The sequence below is a fragment of the Mercenaria mercenaria genome, chromosome 7 (genome assembly GCF_021730395.1).
Source record: "Mercenaria mercenaria strain notata chromosome 7, MADL_Memer_1, whole genome shotgun sequence".
NCBI classification, from domain to species: domain Eukaryota; kingdom Metazoa; phylum Mollusca; class Bivalvia; order Venerida; family Veneridae; genus Mercenaria; species Mercenaria mercenaria.
Window position 1 is genome coordinate 41,030,975 of NC_069367.1, and position 18,220 is coordinate 41,049,194.

Genomic DNA, 18,220 nt, shown 5'->3' on the forward strand with positions numbered 1-18,220 from the left:
ATTATTTATAATAGTTCATTAGAATGTCGCTAATCTGTCTTTAATTTGTTGAATATAAAATAACATTTATGATAACCTAAAACGCTTACCATATCATGCATACACTTTTGGAAAAACGTTTTTATTTCCGGAAAATGGCAGAGGGAAATTATTCAAATTTGCCTTAACCAACCTGATACGCGACCTTGAATGCAATATCGGACTGTTGCTAGGTGTATGCACTATATTAAATGAGAGATCATGATTACTCTTAATCGACTTAATATATTTGAAGCCCTTACAAGATCTAAGGTAGAGCTGAATTAATACCTTCGCATGTTTTGAATTGCGTTAGATATGTTTTAACTGGCAAGAAAATAAAATTTATGCGATAGATTTCAGCTACAATAATGTATCATTATTCAACTTTACAATATTACACACTGTATTAGACCAATTGCAAACATCATATGAAACAGACAGAGCTAATACAAAACATAACTGAGCCGATATGAGAAAAACAGGGCCAATACGAGAAAAACAGGGCCAATACGGAATTCAAGCATTTTGATTAGTTCAAAAGAGAGTACGGCCTCGGGCCAATACGACAAATAACAAGGCCAATATAAAATTGCTTGATTAATAACATTATAAGAAAGTATCAAATTAAAAGAAATTATAGAAATCATACTAGAATAATTAACTGTTTGCGACATAAATACATTTTGCCATCATGCAGACGATGAAATACTTAAACTTTAGTTTAAAACCATTAAAACCGTGAATGAGTACCTTACATTCAATTTGGTATGATGGAACTAACATATATGATTTTCTATTGATACCAGTATGTTTTACGGATGTGTCTTACTGCTCCAAGGTCAGGGAATGATGGCAACTGAACAAGAACCTTTAACCGACCATGCCAACGACTGTCTAAATTATGCGACTGATTCGACAATATCACTTTTAATCAAAAGTAAAATGAAACCTCAGTAATCTTGCTTAAAATCTACTTTTTTTCATTCCATCCACGCATGTATTAATGAGGAGAAAGATGTATGAACAAAGACATTTAAGTGCTGTTAATACATGAATTTTACTTTTATTTTTCAATTGCAGTGCCTTACATAATGTACAATATCTTACGAAAAACTATTAAAAACACATATTTTTGTCATATTACTAACGTTTTGAATAATATGAGTATAAATATTCGCAATGTAAATAGTCATAAATGTTTAAACAGGTTAACAGCAAATGCATGCATCTTTAAAGATCGACTGCTTCTTCATAATAATTTACTTAAACTATGATTACGAGTTGAAAGCCACATTGTTGGAAAACCGTTTTACGAAAAGGCAAGCAGAAAAAACAAACTTTTTAATGTGGTAAGATCAAATCAATTTTGACGTCAGTTTGCACGGCCTGTCACAAATAAATTTTTTATCTCGTAACTTCATATGAGTATTTTGTGCAGAACATTGAATTAAATTTTAAATAAATAGTAATGTTTAGAAATATTTGCCTCGGCTCATCAAAGGCAGGCAAGTAAACATTATAGTAGTTGTTTTGTGATATTAATTTAAAACATACTGTGAAATCATTAATTTTCGTGGGGGACTAATTTTCGAGGATTCCGCGTTGCGTCAATCCACGGAATTAAGTCCCAACGTAAAAATAAAATTCACATATATTTTATGTTCAAAAGTTGAAATCGACGAATTTATATCCCCAAGAAATAACAGTTTTGGTCAAAATCACGAACATTTATGCCCACGAAATTAAATGATAGCATAATTCTGCTTAGAAAAAAATCAGTTATTTTCAAACTTTGTAACTCAAAGACATTTCAAGTGCCTTAATAAATTGGCATATCGGAATAGAAGAACATGCATTTAGACTGGATATTCAACATTTTTCAATTTTTTTCAAATAACTGTACAATGTATGATTACATTAAAATAAACTGGATGAAAGCGAGCAAAGCTATGGAATGATTATCAATGGTAAACTGATACAAATATCAATGTTTTTCATTCTAAGAAATTTACCTAAGAAATAAGTTAAATGTTCTGTATACGACTTTTAAGCGCACACAAAATATAATTTGTATTTCCAATCTAATGTCAAGTTTATTCCATAATATATTCCGGTGGTAGAGGGGGTGCAGACGGTTCTGGACGTGGAAATTCATTGTATATTTGGAAAACTTGTTCCTGCATCATATTATCATCATTTTGATATTGTGCTACCTGTCTTTGATCAGAAATATTGTCATTTTGTTCTATATCAGACATTGGAACTGCGGGACTTTGATTCTCGGTACTTTGACGTATTATTCTTGGTTGTCCAGAACGTCTGCAACAACTACAAATAAAAAAAAATGAATATATTTAAACATGATATCTTGACACGTATTTAAACATGCTACCTTGACATATATTTAAACATGATACCGTGACATATATTTAAACATGATGATACCTTGACATTTATTTAAACATGATACTTTGACATGTATACACTTGTCTATACACATGTACACATGTTTGCTTATCCGTCATATTAGAGATTTTCAACTTACTTCGATGTGACTGCGGACAGCGGACTGCGTACTTAGAGTAGGGGTTTTCTCAAAATGTTTAAAGGTTCGCAAGAAAAAAAATACGGTGGTATGTTTAGGACATGCAATTATTTTTTTAGATTAAATTATCTCGTGCGCACGACATCTTATCTCGAGCGCACGACATCTTATCTATATATATATTAAGGCTCTTTTTGTGTATTTAGGTCATCAGTAAAACATACGGACAAGTTGATAATTAGGGTCTCGCCTATTCCGACGTTATTTAAACTACCCACGAGTACATGTACAAGTTTATCACATCATTTGGGAGAGCAGTGCACATAATTGGTCATCCTATTCTTCAAAATTAAATGAACATAATCAATGATGCTTTCTGCATGTTAGAATAGCAACAAGTCGCAGTTCGACTGATAAATTCGCGCAGAAAAGTTATAAAATTGCATGCATTAATTAAGGGAAAACACGGAAATTCTTTAGTATATTGGCGAAGCCTACATACTAAATCTTTTTTTGTCATAGATTTAAATTTATTTCTTTACGTCACCACTGAATTTTTGCTGCCTTTTTTTATCAGTTTGCGTATTTAAATTATAACCCTGCAAACACGTGAAACGGTTATACATTGTAAGTATAATCGAAACAAAAGCAAAAACGGTGGCAATCTTATGTTTTTACTGATGATCTGAATTCACACAAAGGGCCTTAATATATATCGATAAGATGTCGTGCGCTCGAGATAAGGTGTCGATCGCTCGAGATAAAATGTCGTGCGCATGAGATAAGATGTTAATCGCTCGAAATAAGATGTCGTGCGCACGAGATAAGATGTTGATCGCTCAAGATAAGATGTCGTGCGCACGAGATAAGGTGTTGATCGCTCGAGATAAGATGTTGATCGCTCGAGATAAGATGTCGTGCTCACGATATAAGATGTTGATCGCTCGAGATAAGATTTCGTGCGCATGAAATAAGTTGTTGATCGCTCGAAATAAGATGTCGATCGCTCGAGATAAGATGTCGTGCGCACGAGATAAGATGTTGATCGCTCGAGATAAGATGTCGTGCGCACGAGATAAGATGTTGATCGCTCGAGATAAGATTTCGTGCACACGAGATAAGATGTTGATCGCTCAAGATAAGATGTCGTGCGCACGAAATAAGTTGTTGATCGCTCGAAATAAGATGTCGATCGCTCGAGATAAGATGTCGTGCGCACGAGATAAGATGTTGATCGCTCAAGATAAGATGTCGTGCGCACGAGATAAGATGTAGTGCGCACGAGATAATTTAATAATAAATGCATGTCCTAAACATACCACCGTAAGAAAACATACCTATGGTATATATGTTTCTTTTACCTATATGTTTAGTAACGTTTGCCTTCATTGTAGAGATTAGTGTATTGTGATATAATTATCTTCTAATACAATACATACGTTTGAAAATATATGGACAGTGAACACGCTATATTTAACACACGTATTCGCAATTTTCAGATGTCATATTCTACTATTTGTTTAGTTCTCAACATATTATAACGATTCGGCTCCATAAAAATCGACATGTAAGATGCCTCTAGATTCAGCTAATACTCTTATTTTACTTGCCTTTAGCATGTTCTTCAAATATTCGCATGCTTTAACATTTTATTTTTATATTGAGACATTTCTGGCGTTACCTGTCTTCGTGACTCGAACGACAAGAATCGAAGAAGTAATTCGAGACTTTCTGCAGTGTTGTACTCAAACGCATAATATTTCAACCGCACTCATCACAATATTTCATGCTTTAAAAGTACAACTTTAAACATGGATTGGAAGATAACGGCGATTCCTTTAAACAATTTGGTTTTAATTTTGTGTCCGTCCATACGATTCCTAGGCTTGTTTTACCTAGTCAAAAGATGAGAAAAAAGCAGTACAAAATATAAGTGTGAAAAAAACAAAAACATTCTGAATAAAGTGAACGTCCGTTTAATTTTTGTTGCATAGTATAATTACTGTGTTCTTGTAGACTTCTGTACGGAAAAAGTCATTATTTTTCATTAATTTTGATAATTGTAGTTTAATAAAATATCTTGAATGATTTAGTTCAAACACTGTCTAAACATACAGGAGCTTCTCATACATACACTTACGAGATATGAAAACGCAACAAACGTATACCTGAATATAGTTTTTACTACAAACAAAACACCTTAAAATGTTCAAAACATACACATCTTGATACTCTCTACCCATTGTGTTAATTTTACAGCCTGTTCTGCTGATTAAATTCAAACACAATAGGTATAGAGTATCGAGATGTGTATGTGTTGAATATTTCAATGTGATGCTTTTTGTATTAAGCATATGTTTGTTGCGTTTTGATATCTCGTCAGTGTATATCTTCCATCCCCGTCGAAACGAGATCCGAGACATTACCATAATTCAGCGACAACATCTTGAATAACTTATTTGTCATCATGTTTGAAAATAATAAAAAAAATAGAATAACCACTTCGTATTAACATAATCTGATATCAGATTTTGAAAAATAATCAAGACAGGTACGATCTTGATGGCTGAGGTCGCACCAAAATTCAATTTGAATTCCTGGACTTCTGTTTTTAAAACATTTTGAGCCTCAGCTGGGTTTGATAATGAAACTGTGTCATTGATATCAAAATTGCATGATAAAATTTAAGTTTTAACTTCATGACTATTTTCAAGTGACTATTCAGTAAGGATTGTCAGTCTAACTGGAATTTAATCTTAAAGTACCATCAAAACTAGCAGTCGAAATTTAAATCTGAAACCCAGCTGAGGACGAAAATTGTTTTTCGTGATCAAAGGGTCTGGGAAGCGTCCAGGATCAAAATCCCGATATATTCCAAAACTATTTTATGGCCAGTACGTGCATAAAAGTGTCAACGAAATTATATTTTTGACTTAGTCAACTTGAGCAATTCTGTTTGGTCATTTGATACAACCAGCTTTGTAGTCGAGACTAGCCTTTTATCATTATTGAAAAGCCTCTTTTCGAACACAGGCATATATGGTATGTGTAGATACTTGGCTTCAGGGAACTTGAACAAAGATTTAAACTCATAAAAATCAGAAAATGGTTTAAAAATTCATAATGTAGCCATCATGTATATCGTGATAGGGTGACCGGGAAAACTGAATGAATTCAGTACCGTATAAATTATAAAACTGAATTTGTAAGGTTTGAAATAGTTAAGAATATATGATACCACGTGCAAACATTTTTTCCCGCGGTGCATTATATGTCACGCATTGTATCGTGCATATTCAAAATTGTGCGTCGTACAGTAGCATTTCAGCGTCGCGAGTGCAATATTTTCCATATACACTATATATTCTTTGATACCAAATATTCAGTTAAGCAATAACTTGTAACATATGTTGTTGTGATCCCCTACGTATAGGGTCAAGGGTCATATCTCTGGTGTAACTTTAGCAATATTGTACTACATCAAACTTGTCCAAGATCCTGTGGCCAAATATGTTCCGTATAAGTTTTATGTAGATTTCTCAGGAAATCTGGCCTCTAATGTACTGACAATGTGAAATATGACACTCATGACAATTTCAAGCGCCATAATTCTGGTGTTATTGGAGCAGTCATATCCATACGAAATATCTGAGATTTTGTTGCCATGTAGACTACATGTAGACTGCTCAATAAATGAGGCTTTATTCAAATGATCTAACAGTAAAATTGTGGACGGACGACAAAGAACTACGCGTGATCACAGTCACTTTGCGCTCAAAAGAACTTAAACAGACACTTGGTTAGGACATCTGTTCAGTTTAACGAAATAAATGCTGTCTACAGATATAATACTGCGTATGAAAAAAACATGTTACTATACCGTACAGAACTCTGTACCGTAACCCTCATATTTAGCTAGTTGAAATCTTATTAATCCAGAAGTATAAACGATACTTACAGCCTTTTGAATGCTATAAAGCCAATAACTACTGTAATGATGAACAATAAAACACAGCAAACCGCTACAAGAATCCATAAAGTGTCATCTGAAAAAAAAGAGTAAACTATAGACCAAGACTTGGCATATAACACCAATACTCGTTCCAAGGTTATAAAACTAGTTTTCAAATTTTAGCATGAAACAGCAAATGAGACGTGTTACAGTTTTGGAAACAGTGACCTCGGACCATGTTAATGTAGTAATTTATTATAATACAGCATATTTGATTTTTTTAAACAGTATTTCAGTTATTCAATGAAATGTAGACGATCTGACCAGTGTTCCTGGCTAACCTGTTCCCCGTATGTAACTGCCAAACTTTGTAAGTGAATCAGAGATGGAGGACGAATCTGTTCAGACATAACGTCTTCTATCAATCGTAGCTGAATATACGCTTTACCCGGAGAAAGAACTCAGGACCCTACGATCCTTTGATATTTCGCTCTCCTTACGGGATATATATTTAATTTGTAAGTCATATAATTATATAAATAAATCGAATATGTAATTTAATAAGACAGAGTACTAAGCTAATAAAAAAGTGGAAAACCACAGATTGCCCAACACGACATGAACGAAAATTCTGCAGGCTCGGTTTGAATGAACCTGTTCATGGACGGTTCATGGACGGTTCATGGACGGTAGTTGGGATGCAAGCTACCTAAACATGAATTGGTCAGTGTTATGTATCAGTCTGAAGCATGGATTTAAGAGTCGGCACAAACGTAGTTAAAGTTAACTGCTGTTTTTAATGTATTCTAGTATCTCTGTGCCTGAAGACGGGACTGCTCTGATAGCATGTTATCAGCAAAATATGAGAATCGCTTTCGGTTCCAAAACTCCTGTTAAAAGATGTGTAAGTTCTATTCATTCATCGAAATTTAGTTTCAAATACCCGCAGAAAGTACACAATGATTTGTACTTTGCTTTAAGCCTTAAAACATGCATTTGTCATCAATGGATAAAATGAAAACGATGACTCTGACATATTTAATTTAAACGTATTAAAGTCTATATGCTGGCACCTGCGCACTTAAGATGTTTAGCTACGTGCAAGTAGTTCTGAACGTTTGAAACAAATGTGTTCTACAATTAGGAATGTTCTTAAACTATCTTTTTTAAGTATCATTGTATCCGAAAGAAATTCAGCCAACAAAGACCGATTTGTTGAATATGTCTACCGGTCATGTTTCACAATTGGCTTCTATGGAAAAATCGCACTTCCGATTACATTTTGGCGTACTGAGTAGATTTAAATGTAACTGCTTAAATATATTCAATCATGTGGTCAAATAAAATGGGTATGTACGTGTGCTTAATTTTTCACATTTCGTCAAATATCTATTAGAGTCCTCTGTTGATGCTTATTTTATGTTATTATTTTGAGTTAAGCTACAATCAAAACCTGTATATCGTCAAATTTTACTTAAAGAAAGACAATAGTACTGAATGTATAACACTTGATTACCGGTGTAACAGACCTACGGCCTTCGTGATATATTCTTACCCATAAGAACTCAAACCTCGGGTTATTCTACGATAAACCACGTTTGGGAACTTGTTATCCTAACTCTGACACGTTAACATCATAACTGGTACCGGAATAGTCCTATTGGTCATAATGTACTCTGTGAGTTTATGAAACGTCTTTGCAAAGCTGTTCCATTGTGGCTGTGTAAACAAACCACTCCATATGTGAAAAAGTACCACAGTCCTAGGAAACCTAGGAAACGGTCATTCTCTTCCTCTGATCCTACCTCCTACCACCAGCAAAATATGGCTATGTATTGTCACAAAGTAACATTGCCTCTGGTTGTATATACCAAAGGCATATAGCTAAAAAGAAATATCATTGCAAAATGCACAATTCATAACTTTCTTGTTTCCGGAAAGACATTTTTCCTTTTTAAAACAACTTGTGTATAGATGTTGAAATATTAACTGCAAACTAATTTCCATTTCCCCAATTATCACACTCTTTCATCATATAACAGTTATCAAACCTCTGGCGAAGCTTGATAATGTTTTCTGGTGATACTTTTCCTGATTTTGTAACACAAGCTACCTACTCTTTGTGCTTTTATCATAAACAACGACCATTATTTACATATGTCTCCTCTTTAAATATGTTGAACTCTATTTTTCTTGGTCTTTCGAAAAGATGCATATTTCAGATTTTCTGTTGTAAAGAGTAATTCTTTACATGTCAGTCTCTTGTTTATTTTACTTAGATCATCATGAATAACAGATAACATTGTTACTTTGTGACAACACATATTTTGCTGGTGGTAACATCATTAAATACAGGTCAACTTCGAATTAAATTACACCTTCTTGTGATCATGTCTTTCTTGTGGTTGCCATTCTTCTGTAACAAGACTGTATTGTGGTGGTATTCGTCACTCCTGTGACAGTTCTAGTTTTATCAGAACTCGAATTACAGTAACAATATAGCAAGGTCGGTTCTTTCTAGCTGTCCTTTCTATATTATGTAAAGATAGATATTCGAAGGTTTATTACATGATTTTCTTATTTTTATAGAAAAAAAATCTTTATATTTTTGGTGTAAGCTACAGTAAAAATGTAAATATAAGGACTGAATGTTATCGCGTGCTAGTTTATACATTTGAACTTCTGGCAAATCAGCCAAGAAACGCTAGCGCGGTGTATGGATCTGCCAGAAGTCCTTATTTGGTTTATACCCGTATAAACACGCAAGAAATCCAGTCCTTAAGTGTGTATGTTTACATGTACTCAGTAGTCATTTACACGTACTCCTATTTCCATGCGAAGTTTTGTATGGGTGACCGCGCATTTTTATTTAGGCCGTTAGTATTGGATTGTTGTGCTTGTTTTCTGTAAAGCCTATGTGTAATTGAACTGTTGACACCAAAAATACAAGTCACACGTTTAATTGACTATAAAAGGTGTGGTTCTGATTAAGAATAATATGTACTTCCGTGTTGTTACTTTCAAATAAAAATTAGTTAATTGGAAAATTTAATGCATTAAACCAAAGCAAAAAAAATCAAAAGTATAAAAAATGGTTTTCTACCTGCCTACCCAGCCTTTAATGGAATGGAAACAAAGATATTTTAAGGTTGGCCTTAATTTGTCCATTATCATCAAATTTCAGTAAGCAAACTTTGTATCTTAAATCAAAGGCATGTAATTTATTTAAGCAATATTTTTTTTGGGTGCATTTGTTAGATGAAATATATTTTCTGAATATGTACACTGTTTAAACGAATTTTGCGTGTAATGAAAGAATATATTTATGTTGCTAATAATTACAGTATACTTACATAAGTAAACGATTATCTACTATCTTTTAATTCACAAAAAAAATGTTTCACCATTAAATTAATAGTCTGGTTGTCCGCTTGAAAATAGAGGCTTTTACATTTTTACTGTTATTTATAATAGTTCATTAGAATGTCGCTAATCTGTCTTTAATTTGTTATATAATAACCTAAAACGCTTACCATATCTTTTGGAAAAACGCATTTATTTTCGGAAAATAGCAAAGGGAAATTATACAAATACATTGCCTAAACCCACTTGATACTTTACCTTGAAGTATAGTCAACAACTAGCCCTATCGCGATACAATATCGGACTGTTGCTAGGTGTATGCACTATATTAAATGAGAGATCATGATTACTCTTAATCGACTTAATATACTTGAAGCCCTTACACGATCTGAGGTAGAGCTGAATTTATACCTTTACATATTTTGAATTGCGTTAGATATACTTTAACTGATAAGATTATAGAATTTATGCAACAGGATTTCAGTTACAAGTAATTGGAATTTGATGACAATAATGTACAAAGGTTTCAAATAAAAGAACTTCAAATTAAAAGAAATTATGGATATCATAGAATAATTGTTTGCGACATAGAAATATTTTGCCACCATGCGGAGGATGAAATACGTATACTTCAGTTTTAACCTATTAAAAAACATGACAAAATGAGTTCCCTAATTCCTTACATCAGTGCCTTACGATGGAACTAAAATAGGTCATTTTCTATTAATACCAGTATGTTTTACTCATGTATCTTACTGCTCATAGGTCATTGAATAAGAACCCTCAACCGACCATGCCAACGACTATTTAAATTATGAGATTGATTCGACAATATCACTTTTTATTCAAACGTAAAAAAAAACCTCAGTAATCTTGCTTAAAATCTACTTTTTCCACTTTTTCTATCCACGCATGTATTAATGAGGAAAAAGATGTATGAACAAAGACATTTAAGAGCTGTTAATACATGTATTTCATTTTTATTTTTCAATTGCAGTGCATTACATAATGTACAAGATCTTACGAAAAGCTATTAAAGGCACATTTTCTTGTTATAGTACTAACGTGTGGAATAATATGAGCCGCACCATGAGAAAACCAACATAGTGCGTTTGCGACCAGCATGGATCCAGACCAGCCTGCGCATCCGCGCAGTCTGGTCAGGATCCATGCTGTTCGCTAATGGTTTCTCTAATTGCAATAGGGTTTGAAAGCGAACAGCATGGATCCTGACCAGACTGCGCGGATGCTCAGGCTGGTCTGGATTCATGCTGGTCGCAAACGCACTATGTTGGTTTTCTCATGGTGCGGCTCATATAAGTATAAATATTCGCAATGTAAATAGTCATAAATGTTTAAACTGGTATGCATGCATCTTTAAAGATTGACTGCTTCTTCATAATAATTTACTTAAACTATGATTACGAGTTGAAAGTCACATTGTTGGAAGACCGTTTTACGAAAATACAAGCAGATAAAAAGCAAACTTTCTAATGTGGTCAGATCAAATCAATTTTGACATCAGCTTTCACGGCCTGTCACAAATAAATTTTGTTTCTCGTAACTTCATATGAGTATTTAGGTAGGACATTTTGTGCAGAACATTGGATTATAAGATTCTTTCACTAGTTGTAGGTGCAGATGGGAATATGTGGCTCGAAGGTAACTGTTGAAGCGGTAACGAGGCTCCTGCCGAGTTACCGCGTTAACAGTTACCCGAGAGCCAGATATTCCCATCTGCACCTACAGCCAGTGATTGAATCTTTTTCTTGCTTGCCATGTTAAAAAAAGTAATAATAAAAATAACTTAAAGCAAATGATAGCACTTTTTTCTTATAGTAGCGTACTAACAAAGCGCGGAAACTTTACGTCCGTAAACAGGAAGTACGTCATGACGTTACAAAGTCGAAAACAACGTAAAAGTTCCGGTTTTGTTTTATCATCTGCATTGAAACGTTATGTCATTTCCGTAAAATGACGTTTTTTGAATCGAGAAACATGTTATAAGGAACAAAGAACAACTATAAAGGTATTTTATTTTTATCCCGTTTTACGTAAACCATTTTTATTACTACACAAATCTTCTGTACATATATAGTTCGTTATACGTCATTTACAGCACGAGAGTCATTGAGTTTTCTAGCACCGGTGAAATCACCAGAAATCCCAGTCTGGCATGCAAGAATAAATTTTATATAAATAGTTACGTTTGCAAATATTTGCCTCGGCTCATCCAAGTCACGTAAGTAAACATAATAGTACATGTAGTTGTTTTGTGATATTAAGTTAAAACATACTAGTAACTGATAACATAATTCTGCTAAGAAAAGAATCATTTATTTTAAACTTTTATTTTGTCACTCACAGACATTTCAAATGTGACGAGGCCTTAATAAATTGGCATATCGGAATAGAAGAACATACAATTAGACTGGATATTCAACATTTTTCAAATAAATGTACAACGTATGTTTACATTAAAATAAAAAAAAATGGATGTTCAAAAAGCGAGCAATGCCATGATTATCAACGGTAAACTGACACAAATATGAATGGTTTTCATTCTAAGAAATTTATCGAAAAAATCAGTTAAATATTCTATGTTCAGCTTTATCTCCATTCTAGTGTCATGTATATTCCATATAATATTCCGGTGGAAGAGGGGGTGCTGACGGTTCTGGACGTGGAGATTCATTGTATATTTGGAAAACTTGTTCTTGCATCATATTATCATCATTTTGATATTGTTCTACCTGTCTTTGGTCAGAAATATTGTCATTTTGTTCTATATCAGACATTATAACTGCGGGACTTTGATTCTCGGCATTTTGACGTATTACTCTTGGTGGTCCAGAACGTCTGCCACAACTACAAATAAAAAAAAGAATATATTTAATCATGACATTTTGACACGTATTTAAACATGATACCTTGACATATATTTAAACATGATACCGTGACATATATTTAAACATGATGATACATTGACCTTTATTTAAACATGATACTTTGACATGTATACACTTGTCTGCCTATCCGTCGTAGGTATCAGAATTTATAAAGTGTCATATTTGGAAACCGATTACAAATCTTTGTGTTTTGTTTGTTTATGTGATTAAGATCCTCTCTCCTATCAATATTGCACTATTTACTTTACTAACTGCTTATATTAGACTAATGCAGGAAATATAATCTACAGCTTTTGTGTGATTGTACTAAAATACCTCATTTTTCTTATTATCTTTTTAAATTACGACCCACCGGAATATGATCATAGGCGTTAAATAAGAACCGCTAACAACCCACGTCAAGGAGTATTTAGATAACACATTTTGTAAGACAATAACACAGCCCTTACAAACACTTCATTTACTTAAATATGAATTATCTTTCCATATTTTTATTACGTGAGTATTAAAAAATCGGATACTGAATTCATTACTGTCCATGCATTGTATTATTTGATAGCTCTATATATAGCCCAGAAATGCACGGAATTTCCTAGCAATACGACTGGCTATCATTGCCTTCTGATTTTCATGACGTGTAACTTTAACTAAACATGTGTTTCAATATGACTCAGCAGCAGATCCTCAAACTGTTGCATTGCCCGCCCTTCAGATCGCGACTGTGGGTCAGGACTTGTTACAGTGCAATTGTGAAAACACACGTTTACAAACAAGTGAATAAAAATGGAGGATATATTGTGTTTATTTGATTGATTTATTAAGTTTCAAACTATACCAATATTTCATTTATGCCAACATTTTCATAGTTTTTATGCAGATCAGATAGAAAGTGTGGCCTCTTGAGAGTGAACAACTTGAAATTTAGACAAATTCGAGATCAAAACTCAATTCATTTTCCAAAGTTTCCAATTACCAAACTCGATGGAGATCTTCTGGCTATTATTGTTTCATAACGTCTGTCCAAGAAATGTGGCTGCTAATGTTTTTAACTATGTGAAATATGGCAAATGTGACTTATTGAAGGGTCATATCTCTGATGTAACTCTAGCAATATCTTCTCCCAGTATGTTACCAAATATGTTCCGTATAAGTTTTATGTAGACTCCTCGAGAAACCTGGCCTCTTATGTATTAACAATGTGAAATATGACACTCATAACAAGTTCAAGCGCCATAACCCTGGTGTTACTAGAGCAGTCATACTCATACAAAATAGATGAGATGGTGTTGCCATATATACTAGTAAAACTGTGGACGGACGACGCATCTTGTCACAGTCACTTTGCGCTCAAATGAGCTCAAACAGGTGCTTGCTTAGGAAATTTGTTCAGAGTATATAACTTAGTTGACAAAACTGGAACGAAACAAATGAAGTATACAGTGGGATAATTAAAAATGTAATTGTAATAAAATTGCAATTAAATTATATTTCCTTAGTAATTAATAGTAATTGGTAATTTGGTAATTTCTTTGCACATATTTGTAATTTAATTAATTTCATTGCAGTTTTTTGGTAAAATTGACAATTGCATTTCAGTTATTTTCCAATTACATGGCACACACTTTAATTCAGTTAGCTGAACACATAGTAGATAAATTTGTAACCAGTAGCAGATAAATTCAATACGAGTCATACTTCCATTATACATGCTATTTTGCATTTTACAGCTGTGAAAAATATAGAATATTATGGTAAGTGTCAATCCCAAGGTCGGTGATTCTACCCAGGTGCCCGCTAGTGATGAAATAATGCACGGAGGGGCACCTGGGTTCTTCTTCCACCATCAAAACTGGAAAGTCGCCATATGACCTATAATTGTGTCGGTGCGACGGAAAACCAAACAAAATAAACAAGACAAAGCTCTTTTGCTCTGATGTAAGTGTTTTATTAGCTTTGATAATGTTTGTCACTATAATTTGGAAGAAAATTATCAAAGCATGATTGCATCATTATCATTTTAATATTTATTGACGCAAAACTTGAAAAGCCTAGCTCTGTTTAATCATTCTCTTATCTGATCTGATTCAATTGTGATAACATATGTGATGTTAAATGATACAAAAATGTTTAAGTTAAAACAAGATAACATATAATTATTACTGTAAACATGATTATGAATATTCTACAATTTTAGTGTCATAGATATACTAGGATGACTCGTGAATACTTTACAACTTTTTTTTCCAATGGCGTGCTTTTCATGCAATGTAGTGTCAAGGACAAAATATAAATAAATAAATGTTAAAAAAGTAAATGATTAAATACTGAACTATACTATCTAATTTTTAACATATCACAGAACCATGATCATATAAAGTACGGGCTGAAACTATATTTATATCACAATCACAATAACTGGAAAAAAAACTATATCTGCAGATATGTCCAGTTTTTTTTTCTTTCTTTTCCTTTTTCATGCCATAGAAATAGACACATTCGGTATTCAGGTATAAATTGAATAGACGTTTATTAATGAATAGAATCAAATTTATCACTGGGAATTGAAGATCTTTAACTCCTGGATTTTTCATGAAAAATTCAGAACTCTCAGAAATACCTGGCTTTAAATGCATCTGTAGTAACGGAGTACTATTTGTATTTAATATTAAGGGATGAGTATTAGCTTCTTTTGCTCCAGTTTATTTGAAAATATTAAGGACTGGGTGATATTCTCCCGAAGGCACACCATTTAAGACATGGATGTTGCTTTGTGCATAAAATCAAGTTTGAAATAACTGAAGTATTATCATGTATATGTAGTTCATAGTAAAGAACTTTGCTATAGCGTTGTAATTTAACTGAACATTTCACGATGTAATTGTAATTTAATTAAGTACATTTTAATGTAATTGACCCCAGGTCTGAATTTTATATTTATTATGAAAAACATGTTACTATACCGTACAGAATTCTAAACTATAACTATCATATTTAGCTAGTTGAAGTCAACAAGTATAAACGATACTTACAATCTTTTAAATGCTATAAAGGCAATAAGTACTGTCATGATGAACAATACAGCACAGCAGACCGCAACAACAATCCATAAAGTATCATCTGAAAAAAAAAGAGTAAAGAATAAACCACGACTTGGCATATAACACCAATACTTTCCAAGTTTTCAAATTTTGGCATGATCCAGCAAATGAGATGCTGCAGTTTAAGAGACTGTGACCTCGGACCATGTTACTGTAGTCATTTATTATGATATAGTATGTTTGTTATTTTTTAAACAGTAGTTCAGTTATTCAACGGAATGTAGACGATCTGACCAGTGTTTCTAACTAACCTGTTCCCAGCAAGTAACTGCCAAACTAACTTTGAAACTGAATCAGGGGTAGGGGGAAGGGGGCGAATCTGTTCAGATATAACGTCTTCATCAGTTGTAACTGAATACACGCTTTATCAGGAGAAAGAACTCAGGACCCTACGATCCTTAGATTTCTCGCTCTCCCTTACGGGATATATGTAATTTGAGCCGCACCATGAGAAAACCAACATAGTGCATTTGCGACCAGCATGAATCCAGACCAGCCTGCGCATCCGCGCAATCTGGTCAGGATCCATGCTGTTCGCTAACGTTTTCTCTAATTGCAATAGGCTTTGAAAGCGAACAGTATGGATCCTTACCAGACTGCTCAGATGCGCAGTCTGGTCTGGATCCATGCTGGTCGCGAATGCACTATATTGGTTTTCCCATGGCGCGGCTCATTTGTAAATCATGTGACTATATAAACAGATCTAATGTGTTATTTAATAAGACAGTGTACTAAGCTAATAAAAGTGGAAAGCCACAAGTCGCCCAACATGACATAAACAAAAATGCTGCATGCTCGGTTTGACTGAGCCTGTTTGTGGACGGTAGTGGGGATGCAAGCAACCTAACCATGAACTGGTCAGTGCTATGCATCATTTTAAAGCATTATTATAAGTGAAAGAAATTCAGCCAACAAAGTCCGATTTGAATATATTCGTCTACCGGCCATGTGTTAAAATGGGTTTCTATGGAAAAATCGCACTTCCGATTATGTTTTGGCATACAGAAAATGTTCACGGTGTAGGTTTAAATGAAACTGAACAAATGTCTAGATTTAAATATATCCAATCATGTGGTCAAATAAAATGGGTATTTACGTTTGCTTAATTCTTCACAATTCGCCAAATATCAATTAGAGTGCTTATATTGATGCTCATTTTATGTTATTATTTTGGTTTTTAAAGCTACATCAAACCCTGTCTTTTGTCACATTTTACCTAAAGAAAGACAATAGTACTGAATGTTTAACACTTGATTCATGCAATATGTAACGTATTACCGGCAACAATTATACTACCGTATAACGGCTACCATGCATTTATCAAGGTTTTTCAAAAACAATGACGTCATGCCATTACTTCCGGTCAAACAAATGTGCAGGGCTACCTTAACGTAGCCGGAAAAGCAAGAATCAACCACAGAAAAGCTTTGTAACTACTGTATCCATCTTAACAAAGCTCTGTAACTACTGTATCCATCTTCAAACGTATCACCACATTTGGTCAGTAAACATTAAGTCTTGCTACACTCTCAATTTAACTTACCTTTATTCATCCCTTCTGGTTGCTACAATGTCAACACCTAGATAAGATAAACAAAAGAAAAGTAAAAATTATGTAATTTTCATAATCACTGAGAATTCAATCAAACTAAACATTTGTTTTAAATCGAAAAAGGTTTATCGCTATACAAACACACAGTGTGTCCTATCTCGTATCATTTGTCATGAGCATTAAACAATATCAATGACGATAATTCACACTTATGGGACATAACAGATACGCTAGGTACCTAAATACGAACACACTTTTAAACGGAGAGAAAGAGAAAAATTATATACGTATATACCATTTCTGTTGGTAATTAGTATCCAATTAGTATTTTATTTTATGAACATTTCTGAAACAGTTTACTTCCGCAAATCAACATCAACAATATCCAAGCCCATTTTCAATCCGGAAATGCTGTTAAGTTGAAAATATTGATTTCAATGTGACGTTATCTTTACATGACCTTGATAACCTTGCTGTTATCAGCAAAATGAATTGTGCAAATTTCTCATAATTCTTTTCGTATCCAAGATGAAAGACGTACAATTTATTCAAATAAAAATTCATGGGATTGTGACACATCTACTTTCTGAAAACGATAACATTTTAGGAATGTAGCACACGTGAACTTTTACGGCAAACGCCGTCGAAGAACGAATTCATGGCACGGACTAACCTATGCCATGTGATTTAAGTTTGCAAATCAGATTACTTGATAACGCAATATAGATAATTTATCAAAATAAAAATATTTGTGCAACACTCTGCCTAATTGGACGAGAG

The 18,220-nt window shown here is 33.6% G+C and overlaps 1 protein-coding gene and 1 long non-coding RNA gene across 2 annotated transcripts; both read right to left on the reverse strand.

The window, feature by feature from the left end:
- Positions 1–1,065: 1,065 nt before the first annotated feature.
- On the reverse strand, positions 1,066–10,007 carry LOC123554368 (uncharacterized). The gene is made up of 3 exons (XR_008371930.1): positions 9,872–10,007; positions 6,525–6,612; positions 1,066–2,349 (listed from the first exon to the last, which is right to left on the reverse strand). It is a non-coding gene; the product is annotated as an uncharacterized LOC123554368 (long non-coding RNA).
- Positions 10,008–11,900: 1,893 nt separating this feature from the next.
- On the reverse strand, positions 11,901–17,889 carry LOC123554366 (uncharacterized). Its single transcript, XM_045344454.2, has 4 exons — positions 17,736–17,889; positions 17,432–17,468; positions 15,820–15,907; positions 11,901–12,749 (listed from the first exon to the last, which is right to left on the reverse strand). Exons 2-4 carry the CDS (start codon positions 17,439–17,441, stop codon positions 12,509–12,511), a joined length of 339 nt encoding a protein of 112 aa, XP_045200389.2. The 5' UTR covers positions 17,442–17,468; positions 17,736–17,889; the 3' UTR covers positions 11,901–12,508.
- Between the last annotated feature and the right edge of the window lie 331 nt (positions 17,890–18,220).

Bases quoted from the DNA above. Each gene is read 5' to 3' on its own strand.
- LOC123554366 (XM_045344454.2), bottom strand. The intron at 12,750-15,819 runs GTAAGTATCGTT...TTTTATTTGTAG, and splicing joins TTTATAGCATTTAAAAGATT to TTGTGGCAGACGTTCTGGAC.